Source organism: Fundulus heteroclitus, chromosome 5 (assembly GCF_011125445.2).
Source record: "Fundulus heteroclitus isolate FHET01 chromosome 5, MU-UCD_Fhet_4.1, whole genome shotgun sequence".
NCBI classification, from domain to species: Eukaryota; Metazoa; Chordata; class Actinopteri; order Cyprinodontiformes; family Fundulidae; genus Fundulus; species Fundulus heteroclitus.
In genome coordinates, this window is record NC_046365.1 from 28,437,899 (window position 1) to 28,450,741 (window position 12,843).

Here is a 12,843-nt window from a genome sequence, read left to right on the forward strand (position 1 = left end):
CAGCGCACGAGGGTAAAATCCAGCAACTGAATCATGCGTAAAGACGCAGCGCGAACCCCTGCGTGCTTTAAAGGCATACTATGCAACATTTTTCAGTTAATTAATGTGTTCCATACCGATTTGGATGATTAAATGAGTCATTTCAGGTTGAACAAAGGTTTTCTCGGCCGCCCTGGGGGTTTGTGGGGGAAATACCACACTTGCAATTGCAAGAGCTCACGGCCCGCACACAAGTCTTGCTTTACGGGGAAAACTCCATGTGTTTTTGCCCTGCCATTCACTATATGCACGCGCGAAAGCAACAACAAAGAGTGTGTTAACGTCAAATAAACATGCAAGCATATCGAGTTTTATTATTATTAATATTATTATTAATATTATCTTTTTTTTTTTTTTTTTTTTTTTTATGTTGGCGAGACGCTACCGCGGCGGCGAGGCGGCGGCGGCGGCTGCGGCTTGGCGAGGCAGTGGCGGTAGTGTCTCGCCAACATAAAAAAAAAATAAAAATAATAATAATAGTAATAATAAAACTGGCGATGCGGCCGCAGTCGCGGCTTGGCGAGGCGGCCGCCGCAGCCAAGATAGCGCTGCGGGAAGCTTGATGTTCATACCTTCACTGTGTTAGTCATTGTTTGTACTGCCGTTTTTTCCACTTTTCGTTGCGTTCGCCTGTCTGCTAAGCTCAAAACAACCGCGCCTGGCTTGACGGAGGAACCAGAACAGCTGAGCATCTTTACGACAGTGCACTTTTACATTCGCCCTCTAGGGGGAGCCTCGCTGGAAAATCAACCCCGGTTGCATAGTATACCTTTAAGTGTTGCAGCTGAGGGAAAATTGTTGAACCGTATAGGCTTCATGAAACTCTGCCTCACTCACAAATAAGACCAACATGGATAGAATAATGATAATCTGTAGTGTTTTTTATTGCCTGGATGTGAATCTGATAATTCATATTGTGCCTTTTATAATCAACTACAATAGTTTCTCGTCAGTAAACAAAGATTTCTCTTCCAGGGTCCAGTCAGCCACTCCCCCAACCATGCGCCCCGAAAATAAACATAATCTCACTCTTAATTTTTGATAAAGATTGAGAGATCTGGTCAGGATTAATATTTTGGCCAGTAAAAATATGCATGGCCTGTTGATTTTTACATCGACCGGCCAACTTGACCGGTGAATCACGAAGTGTGTGTGTGTGTGTGTGTGTGTGTGTGTTCTTACGCACCTATACAACAGTGGACCTTGGCGTGGTTACACAGTCACAAAGAGGGGACTACAAATCAAACAGGGGACATTTTTCAGGTCCCCTGTTTGACATGCTTTAAATCAGGCCCAAATCATATCTAAATCCCTTTCCTGCATTTTTTTAATTTTTGCAAAGAGTGGACCTGAAAGTGTGTGAGTGTTAATGACTATACTCAGCACTGCCTCTGCTGGATGAAGCATAATTTAACAACTTATTCACACATATCGTTTACACACACACTCCATTATAATATGAATGGGTTGTGGCCCAAAGGACTCTTGTAGGCTGTAGAGGGTCAATTATGCAAATTACTTAAGAGGGAAGTCTCTTGAAACATAGTTTGATCTTATTTTTCTTCTCTTGTGTTTTAGCTCAACTTTGTATTAAAATTAAGCACTAAAAATCAGAAAAGTAAATAAACCATAGCTTTAAACCTGCATTTAAAAATTTTATGTATTGATTTAAATTCCAAAAACAGAGATCACCTTGTCCTGTGTGGAATAATAGAAGTCCACTGTTTGCTGGTACACAATGACACAAGTTCCCTTTTAGATAGCATGGCGTGATAATGACTCTACCAATTGTGTGAAAATAAAAATTAGCTAATCTACACCTACAAAACACTATACTTTATTTGCGAAAAGGCTTTTTTTACACAATATAAAGGCTGAGTTTTAGTAAATGATGAGGAGTAAGATACTTTGTTACTTTTTTATTATTACAAGTATTTGGCATCTGTCTTTACAGCTTTAAACATGTTTAGTCCTACAGTACTAAAATGACAAATTTTCACAAGGACTTGATGTCAATATTTTTTTAATTGAATCTGTGTACTTTGTTCCTTGGTTCCTAGCATTGATGCTCAAAATGTCCAGTATAATCTTCAGTACTTTTGGAGCCTGTTTCTCTTTGCTGTTATCCTGTTGTACACAAAGTATTTTACAGCTTTCCAGTCTCTGTCATTATCCCTTAAAATCTGATTTCCATCTATGCATCTCTGACAGTGCACTTTTCCAGGGGTCTTCATTTCTTTCAGGAAGTCTTTGAAATGGCTTTCGATAATTTCTCCCTCCGTCTTTGACCAGGGCCTTCTGGATTTTCCTATAAACAAATAATTAAAGTTACTAAAGGTATGGATAAATAAAAGGGACATATTTTGTCAACAAATGTAATGAGATTACATATGTACATTTTTCTTTAGTCAAAGTTTAACATAACTTTTTGAATTGATTGCAATGAGGATTTATTAATGCCACCCATTTTGTTTTTAGAAATGGCTGCCCCTTCTTCAGGAGGTTCTTCCTCTGAGTGTACTGGAAGAACAAATATGGCAATATTTTTAACTGATTGAACTGATTTGATTTTTATTTAACCAGGATATCGTCCCATTGAGATAAATAACATATTTTTCAATAGTACTGGCCAAGAGGCATCAATAACTATATAAAGAAAAAGTTATATTGTTGAAAGAAAACAACAAACTATAAAAAACCAGGTACATTTTTATTTAATTAGCCTCAAAATCTGCTTTGAACCAAAAGAACTCATTAAGAAAGGTTCAGCTAATTTTAATTTTTTTAATGAAGTTCTATTAGGAGTGTGCTGAATGATCAAGAGTCTTCTTGCCCAACTCAGTCTGGGCAAGGGACAGAAAAAAAGCAAACTGTGAGTGAAAATTATACTAGTCGGAATTTCTCAGTGCAATTGGAGTACAGGTATAGGATTGCCGAATTCAATGAATTGCTTTGTAAGTGAAAGTTATCCAGTGGGAATTACTTCCACCAGACAGTTTAGGCCACCTTCACGCTGAATATAAATCGCAAAGGGGTATTGGCATTTTTCAGTTTGTGTTTAACCTTAGAGAAGAAAGATAAAGGAAGTCTAGCATCCTAAGACACTGAGATCCACAAAAGATCTCCATAGTCCAACGCAGACATATAAATTACGGTAAAAACTTCCTGTTTATCCACACAAAAAATATTCCTAGGGGCCCGGCTACCAAGTCAGCTGACAATAAATACTAAGACTCTATTAAATTAAGTCCCTTAGATTTCCTATGGTCCAACAATTTGCGTGCTTTAGGTACATCAACAGCAGGGAAAGGTGCCAAATTTTAATCCTCACTAAACAAAACTGGATAAGTTGTCTTTTGTGAGGATGCAGCAGAAAACAGTCCATTTGGAATAAAATAAACAGCCAAATTGTATAAAATGCTTGTGAAAGAAGCAGAAGGGGTCCTATATCACCCAACAGTTATGCAACATTAATGTAAAAAAGTTTGGAATTTTCTACATAATAAGATTATTGATAAAGGATCATGAAAGTCAAATTTTGACAATTTTTTGAATGTATTATTACATGCAGTGGAAAATATTAACATACCGTTTTGAACTGATGGCAGTGACGGTTTCTTTGTGCCACAGATTTTCTTTGGTGAAGTAGATGCCTCTCCTTCAGAATGTGCTTCCTCCAAGTGTCCTTAAATAATACAGAGGGGAAAAATGTTGTGGTTGAAAGTGATTTATTTCCTAACATTCTTCACTACATGCAGTGAAATTTTTAGAGCGATATCATACCCATGTTAACTGATGGCAATGATGATTTCTTGCCAACGATTTTTTTTGTTGAATTGGATGCCTTTTCTTCTGAATTTGGTCGCGCTGAAATAACACAGACGGCAATTTATAGTTGAAGAAAGTAATTTACATTGTTAGTGTTATACACTGCATGCAACCTAACATCTTGCCTTCTTGACATGTGGTGGTACTCTGCACAGACTGGAAATCTGCATTTGAGTCAGAATACTCCTCTTGAGCTGCAACATAATAATGAATATTCATGAACATAAAGTATTTTTACACTTAATTTAGCACTTGACCTGTTTTCTAAACACTACAATTAGTAGTAAAATAATGTACTTACAGTTGCTTTGTGGCATTATGTCTTCCAGGCAATTCCCTTTGAATTTGCTTATTCCACCTTCTAGGGCAAAAAGAAATTTGCCAATTTTTGCCATTTGGAGAGTTTCCTCAGGTAGTCGGTAATAAACCCTATGGACATTTATATCGTGTCCCAGGAAGTTTGCAAGCTGGTCTAGCTCGTGAACTCGTAGGTCAAGAAGCTGTGACACTGTGGCAACATGCTTTCTCAGTTTGGTGGATGTTATATTTTCTGGGTGTTCAGCTCCACAGCTTTCTGCATAACGTTTTAAGCTGTCACATCCACGAATGTTCTCCTGGGATCCATAATTAAGACGGGCAAAAATGTAGGGATTGCTTGGGGAAATCTTAACGTCTTCTCTTGTTTTTATCAGAAGTTCCACAGACTCTCTTACATTTGTTGGGAATAGCACTGGCACTTTGCGACCCGTTTTCCCCCGTACTTCTACCCTGATGAGATTCTCACATAATTTCTTCTCAAAAGGTGACAAACTCGCCAGAACTTCATCTTGCATACTGCGTTTGTTTCTGTGCAGGTATGTTTCAAGTTTCATTCTAGAAACTTCTCCCTCGCGACGACGATTAAACAATATGAGCTGTGTCAAAGTGATTTGAGAGAGCTCACTCCATGACTTTTTGGATGGCTGTTCAATGAGAGCTTTTTTGTTGACCTCTTCAAGGCATTTCAGATGATGATGGAGCTTCTTGATATCCTCAGTTAGAGGCAGCACCATGGGGTTGTTCCATTTCTTTTGATACAAGGTTTTCAGTGCATTGGATGATACATGTGTTGTCCAATCCATTTCAATTAATTTGTTGAAATGCCTAACTCTTTCTCTTAAGACCATGTCCTCTTGGCGTATTGCATCTCCTTCCAAGATGGATGACACCTTCACAAGGGAATGCCGCAGTTTAAGTGCAGTTGAGGGAGTGGAAAATGTATTTGTTGAGGGATCAAACCCAGTCATTTGTTTGACAGCTTCAAGTACTGTGTCAAACTTTCTTGGGTTGATCATGTCCTTCAAATAGATGATGTCGTTGTCCATTTTTCTTGCTTCAAGAACAAGTCTAGCAAGTTCCCTCATCTTATTTCGGATGTCTGCCTGGTATCGTCCAACTTCTCCATTTTTGAGGAACATCCTTTCTCCCAGTGAAATGATTAGCACATCAGACTTTACAACTTGAGTTACAGCATCATATGTCATCTGTTCAAGAAGTTGCTTTAGTCCGCTGGAAATTGCAACATTCATTGGCAACATCAGTGAAGAACTAACCTGAACTTTTCTTCTTTTCAGTATTCCAACCTCTTTCACTTGTAGCTTGCAATGCTTTTGATGTCTCCACAGGTCTTTTTTGACATACATAGCAACACAAAACTTGCAAGGTAGATAGTCTTCTGCTGTTGATGGACCGGTGGCCTGACGTTTTGGTACAAGCTGTCCTTTTCCAGAAGACAGAACAGTGCAATTATGATGGTAGTTTCCCATGTTTCTTACTTTTGTCAGGAGAAGATTGCGCATGGTTGATCCTTGGCTGTGTGCAAGTGCTTTAGCAACGTCAACTTTATCAGAATGCTTCTGCTTTAGATGTCTTGTAATTTTTACATAAGGTTTCTCACAGTAAAGGCAGTAGTTCTTCTTGTCATATATCCGCTGTTGTGGTGTGTTTGAGGACATTTTCACTTCAACATTATGATAACGAGGGTTACTGTGATGTGTATTTAGAGCCATAATCTCTGTAGTATTTGAAACTGCTTTTCTTTGGTTCACTACTTTGATTGGTACTTCTGCTTGTTGTTCTTCATCTGACAGTTCCATGAAATTGAGATTTTCCGGCTCAGCCTTGACAAAATAAAACACAAAAATATTATATTACATACAAGAAATCCATAACTTAATTTCTTTATATAAAACAACTCATGCATTGTAATTTACCCCTCTTATTACCATTTCATCCAAGGTTAATTCTTCTTTAGTTGGACTTGATGAATCTCTCAGGTGAGTGCCAGTCATTTCCGGGTGAATGCTGAGTATACTCTCCAAGTTAACCGTATCATCTGTTGTTTGTGGACTGGAATATGATGAACAGAGTATGTCCTGTGAAAACATTGGAAGAATTCAAAGATATTAGGGAGGCTGGTATTTAACAGGTTCTTGCAATATCTCTCACATTTCTCTCCATGTACCACTGACTGATCAGAATGTGTAGATATAAATATATTTTTCCACATGGTAATCCAAAGCATCTGATAATTTTATTTTTATTCATCCATAAAGATTTGTATCTAAAAAGTAATTTGACCAGCTACAAACATTTGATAAGTTCCAATTTTTTTCACACGTTACAATTTTTGTGTTGTCTAATTACAGATATGAGTTAAAATATGCATTTAAAATTCTGCTGTGGGTCTATCCAAATGCCCTTATTCAGTGGGTACTCTTTAGTCAAAACAGAAGTGCATCAGTGGTTACCATGATACGCTCTGCTCAAATAGTGCAGTCAGTACACAAATCCTGTATACAGACACAAATTCCTATCTACACATAAAGATAAAATTCTCACATAGGTTGGTTCACAATGTGGAAAAACTGCAACTACATATTTAAATTTAGAAAGCACAAAATATGAGTGAACTTTGGTCCCCAAGAGTCATATTCAATAAACATGAGCAATTTATACATTACAGTCAAATCTCTGCCAATGATAAGTATTGTCATACAGTAAATAAACGTAATTGTAGACACAATTGAGGATATTTTCACCTGGGAATTGAAAAACACTTACTGTATGTGTATCTTGTCCTTGGTTTTTTTCTGCCTGGTGTTGTTCTGGTTGTTCTCCTGGAACATTTTTCTGCTCTGACTGGGTCTTAATTGAAAAACACACATTATTCATAGTATTGCAACAAACAAGAAAAGCACAGCTGAACATTTTATAAAAAAACATGCATCCTTACCATTTCACCACTGCATAATTCCTCTGGAATGTGACTCAGGTGAGTGTCAGTCATTTCTGGGTAAACGCATACATCACTCTGTGAGATGTCCATCTTTTCTGGTATTTGTGGACTGCTATGTGATGAATGGAGTTGGTCCTGTAAAAACATTGGTAGACATCAAAGTACATACTATTTACCAAATACCATTTAGGCCGCTTGACTGCTTTGTGTAATTATCAGTTGTATTTTCTGTGAAAAAATGCCCTGTAAAGTCTGCTATATATTATGTAACGTTACTTTGAAATGTGTTTATTTTTTCTTTACATTCTAAGTAGTTTCATCATGGTAACACATTGTGAGAACAAAGTTTTCTTGATTCATGATCCCTGACATGCTGTGTTTAAAGAAATGTTTAATATCTAGCATTTTAAATTTTTTTTAGTTCATTACAGGTTTTTACTTAGAACATTGATACCACCTCTATGTGAGGAAAGGGGTGGTCACAGTTCTGTAGCAGCACAGCCATTAATCACATTTGCATCAGAACAACAGGCCTGCAAACATGTTTGCACTCCACCCCTCCCCCTTCCCATTCCAGCATGATTTCAGCTCGAAACAGAAAATAAGTATTGGCATAATGGAAATAATACTATTGTAAGTTTCTTTAAAACAAACATTTACAAATTAGAGATAAAAACCCCTGCATGGAAAAAAAACGCATGGTCTAATGTATAAAATTAACAAACTCACACATTCCTGACACACCTCAAAAATTCATCCCCAAGTCAAATTCCTTGTATGTTCAAACCTACTTGGCGATTAAACTTGATTCTGATTCTCACACATTCCTGACACACCTCAAAAATTCAGGTCAAAACTAATTGAATAGGTCCTCTGGATGCATTTGTCTTTATTGAAATGTTTCATCTTCTTTTCTAAGACACCTCTTACGTCTGTGGAGCTATTGATCAACCCAGCCTTGTAAGCAGTGGCTTTGATTTCAACAAAGTTTCAACAAAGAAGAACCCATCCAGAGGACCTAATTCTTGTAATTTTACTCACAAATGAAGGTATACAAATACTGGAACTGAAGCTCAAAGTAGAGTTTTAAACCGATTTTTGGGTAATGTTTATAGATATATTATTAATTAAACAATAAAGAAGCAGCTAAGAGATAAAACTGACATCCTTTTTATACCAATACATAAAATATTTTCTACGGATACACAAAGACAAAATTCTCAGACATTTTGGTTTACAGTGTGTAAAAACTACAACTACATATTCTGATTTACAAGCACAAAACATATCACTGAAATTTGGTCCATGAGAGTAATATTAAATGTGAGGTATATTAAAAATTTATACCTCACAGTCAAATCTCTGCCAAGGAAAAGTATTGTCATACTGTAAATAAACGTTATTTTACACAACCCAATTGAGACTTGAATACACTTACTGTATGCATATCTTCTCCTTGGTTTTCTTCTGCTTGCTGTTGTTCTGCTGGAACATTTTTCCGCTCTGATCTGATCTGGAATAAGAAAATACAGATTATTTATAGTATTGCACATAGTAAGAAATTAACAACTACACATTTTATATAAAACCTTCCATGCATTGTAATTTAATCCCCCCCTCTTTACCATTTCATTCCCCATAATTCATCTTGAGTGTGGGACTCAAGATCAGTTAGGCTCTCACATTCAGAAATCACAATGGTTGCCTTTAATTGTATAAGAGACCAGTACTGAAGCTGTAAACATCCATCTGCCTTTTTAGATAAGACTTTTCAAGTATAATTAATGTTTAAAGAGTTTTTTTTACCAATATATAAGTCTATGGCTATTGAAAGCCACACTAACAAGAAAGACCAGGGGAAACCATACCAGGAGAGGCTCAAAATCTTGTCAGTACTTAAAGATATTAGGCAGGCTGTTATGCAGACTTAGACTTAAACTTAGACAACTTTGTTTGTCATTCAGAACGAAATCTAACATATGTTTTTACTTAAAACATTGATACCACTGCTTTGTGTTGATCGGGGAGGTCACAGTTTTGTAGCAGAAGAGCCATTAATCACATTTGCCTCACAACAACAGGCCTGTAGGCCTGCCCTAATTCCAACAGGCTTTCAACTTAAAATAGATAATAAGTATTGGCACAATGGTAATAATACCAATGTAAGTTTCTTTAAAATCTAATTTAAAAACCAGAGATAAAACCCCAGATTGGAAAAAAGATAATTTTCAGTCTAATGTATATAATTAATAACTCCCACAATTATGTTTCCTGACACAGCTCAATAATACAGGTCAAAACTAATGAGGTTCTCTGGATGGGTTCTTTGTTGCTAAAATGTTTCATTTTTAAAAAAAAAATACTTCTTCTGTCTAAAAAACAATTGTTAGAGCACTTTTTTTGGCCAGTAGGAAAGGAATACTTGATTTTAACAAGTTTTCAACAAATAATACCCATCCATACGACCTTCTCCTTTTACATTTTACTCACAAATGAAGACACACCCTGGAAATCCTATAAAGCCTAAACTTAAAATTTTTCCACAGTGTAATCCAAAATGTCAGAAAATTCTATCTTTCTACATACAAATAGATCTGTAATTTAAAACACAATTACATAAGTAATAATATTTTATACAAGCTTCCATTGTTTGACACATTTTACACCTGAAGTTGACACCTGGTGCATAGTGTGCAACACTGACAGCCAAACCCATCTGTTTTCTGATTGTATTACAAATATGTGGTTGGTATATCTTTACCTTCTTTTCCATGTGTACATTGGAGGAGGGAGCTTTGGTAGTCTGAAATACATGACAATGGATGAAATCAAACATGTGAATTTAAAAAAAAAACAATTCATAGTGTTTTAAAATAAAGATGCCTTTGAAATTAGTATCTGAGGCCTACCTACAGCATGTGTAAAACCTCACTAATGTTACTGGTTTGATTAGTCATCACAACTGTACGATATAATTTCAACAATACACAAAAATAATAACAATATCCTTAATATTCCTATTGTGCTTAACATGCTAAATGTATTTGTCATTGTGACTAAAAATTTTCCAATATTTGTGAAAAATGATTAATGCACATGCAAAAAGTTTACATTAACAAACAAAGAAATACAAACCTGATCCCTGAGAGAGGAAGAAAAAAGAAGAAATATAAATATATTTACATGTCTCCATGGACAGTTAGGATCTCCATAGTCATACACAATTTCTTCTCCTGCATTTATTTTAGTGGTTGCAAACACACACAGATGAGGACTTTTCTTTTCATCCATTACCTGTTGGTGACATAAGCACAGACACAAAAATCAGCACTAATCTGTTAAACAGTCAGCTCTACAAGATTAATGTGAAATCATATCATTTTCAGAAATATTGATATATATGCTGTTTAAAAAACTGTACATAAAACAAAGGGGGACTTGACTTCATACTTACTATTTTAATCTTGCTATTTGGGTTGATGTGATCATCATTGATGAATCTTCCAAGTTGAGTATTCTTACTGCCATCAACACTGCATGAAAATCATATTTTTATCGTAAGCAATATTAAACATTGGATTATTTTTATTTCAAAATTTAATCCAAATTTTCTTACCAGCAAGTCTTTCCCTGAAAGGAGTAGAAATACAAAAATGCTGCATTTGCATCTGAGTACTTCTTGAACAGAGCCTCTCCTTCTGAGCCAGTGATGTGTTTTCCACTGTACTCAAGCAAGAATTCTCCTGGCTCAATGTTTTTGCTGGTAAAAACTCCATACCCTGATAAATAGAATGAGACAGAATGCTTTGGTTATGTATATTTATACATCTTATTAATAACACAGTTTCTTTATAATTTTAACAAGGTAATGATATGCATTGTGAGTTTATGTTTTGGATTAAGATGTATTAGTGTAGCTATATTTATATAATTGCAAATCATCAACTTGTAGTTATTTAAAATGTCAGTGAATATCTATGTATCAAAATGCAACTTCCAAAACATTACCATCTGATTGAGAAGCATTCCAATATATTTTAAATTAAATAAAAGCAGCCAGTGTGGCTCTGATGTGGCTCTTACTGTGGTTATTTAACACCTAGGCCATAAGAGAATGCATTGCTTTATCACCCTATTAGCTTTTTTCATTGGCATTAGTCTCCTGACCTAAACAGACAAGAAAGCAAATAAATATTCACTACCATGACAAACTATGTCTTTAAAACATTTTGGGCAAAACCTTACATGGCAATATATCACATACTGTAATACTAAGTTGGTGTCCTAGGGTTGAATTGAAATGTTATACCTGTATAACACAGAAAATTCCAGAGAGTCTGATATACTAATTTAACAAACATACCTTTCTCCTTGTTGATATATCTTTTGTAAAATGTGTCTTTATCCCTCCCAGAAGAAATGAAATTCAAAGCTTCTGTTTCTGGACAAACCCTTTTTTGTCTCATTTTTCTCTGAAATATTTAGGAACAATCATATGGCAAGTGGTTAACAAGGGAGAGTTTGTAAAATAAATCAAAGAGATGAATATATGATAAAAACATTCATTAGGAGTTAGTTAAAATGTGAACCTTACCTTGTTGTGGTTTGGAAGATGTAGATAAAAAGTTTCAAAAGTAACCTAGGTAAATTTGCTTACCTATTGGAAGGCAAGATATGTAGGTTATAAGATTAAAATGGCTGAAAAAGGTGAAAAAACTCTCAATTGTGACTTTTGTCGCAACTGTTCCAGGCCTCAAGAGAAGGAATTCATCTTCTCCCCTGAATATATACCCACAATCCTGACAACTTGCCTGGACAGGGATTGGTTTTTAGAAAATGCTCATTCTTGGTGACATAGTAATGCAAATGTTCTAAGGTAAGGGAGAGACCACTTTCTTAAGCTATTGCTGTTTAGATCTATCGACATCTGTGTTACCTACACGTTCACATTCCATTCCTATAGAGGTTTGTGGGACAGCTACAGGCCGCCCCTTACTTTTATCCCTGTAATTTTCCAGGATCATAATAAAATGCTGTGTTCAACCTCCATATAATCTGAATCTGCATATCATAAGTAAAAGCATTTATATGAATCTCTGGCTATCTGTGACAGTGCTGTTAAAATGGATCCACGCCTAACAGATAAAGTGTAGCTTTGTTCATTTTCAATCATTCTCTTCCAAGTCTTAGTAACAATGTACCAATACAAATTGTTTATCAAATGTTATGGATGATTGCAGAAATGTAATGTTTTAGTTTGTTTAGTTTATTTGACAGGGACCATTCACAAAAGCATCAATGAACAAAACACTGAAAAGATGTGTGTGTATATATATATATATATATATATATATATATATATATATATATATATATATATATATATATATATCCCTTCAGTTTAATGCACATGCACATAAGGCAGCATGCAGCAGTTACAATGCTACGGTTTACTTTAAAACTTTCATACTTTTAGCTTTTTTGATTGCTCTTGTTTTCTTCAAGAAAAACAGAAAAACGGTAACCCTCTTACAAGGTCGTTTTCAGAGAGTTTTCGTGCTTTTTATGTGTTGTTTTCATGCCGCGCTCACCCGGACATGCTTTGTTTACTCCGGAGAACAGCTGATGGCTCTAATGCCGACCGGCGTGGTGGCCAGACCAGCTGGAATTCCACCCGAACTCTGGAGAAAGACACGCCG

The 12,843-nt window shown here is 35.8% G+C and overlaps 1 protein-coding gene across 1 annotated transcript; it reads right to left on the reverse strand.

The window, feature by feature from the left end:
• Positions 1–5,494: 5,494 nt before the first annotated feature.
• On the reverse strand, positions 5,495–12,313 carry LOC118563058. The gene is made up of 11 exons (XM_036136655.1): positions 11,508–12,313; positions 10,761–10,923; positions 10,599–10,677; positions 10,328–10,438; positions 9,906–9,947; positions 8,583–8,657; positions 7,142–7,279; positions 6,970–7,053; positions 6,132–6,281; positions 5,619–6,026; positions 5,495–5,533 (listed from the first exon to the last, which is right to left on the reverse strand). The coding sequence occupies exons 1-11, from the start codon at positions 11,608–11,610 to the stop codon at positions 5,495–5,497; spliced, it is 1,392 nt and encodes a 463-aa protein (XP_035992548.1). The 5' UTR covers positions 11,611–12,313.
• Positions 12,314–12,843: the final 530 nt, after the last annotated feature.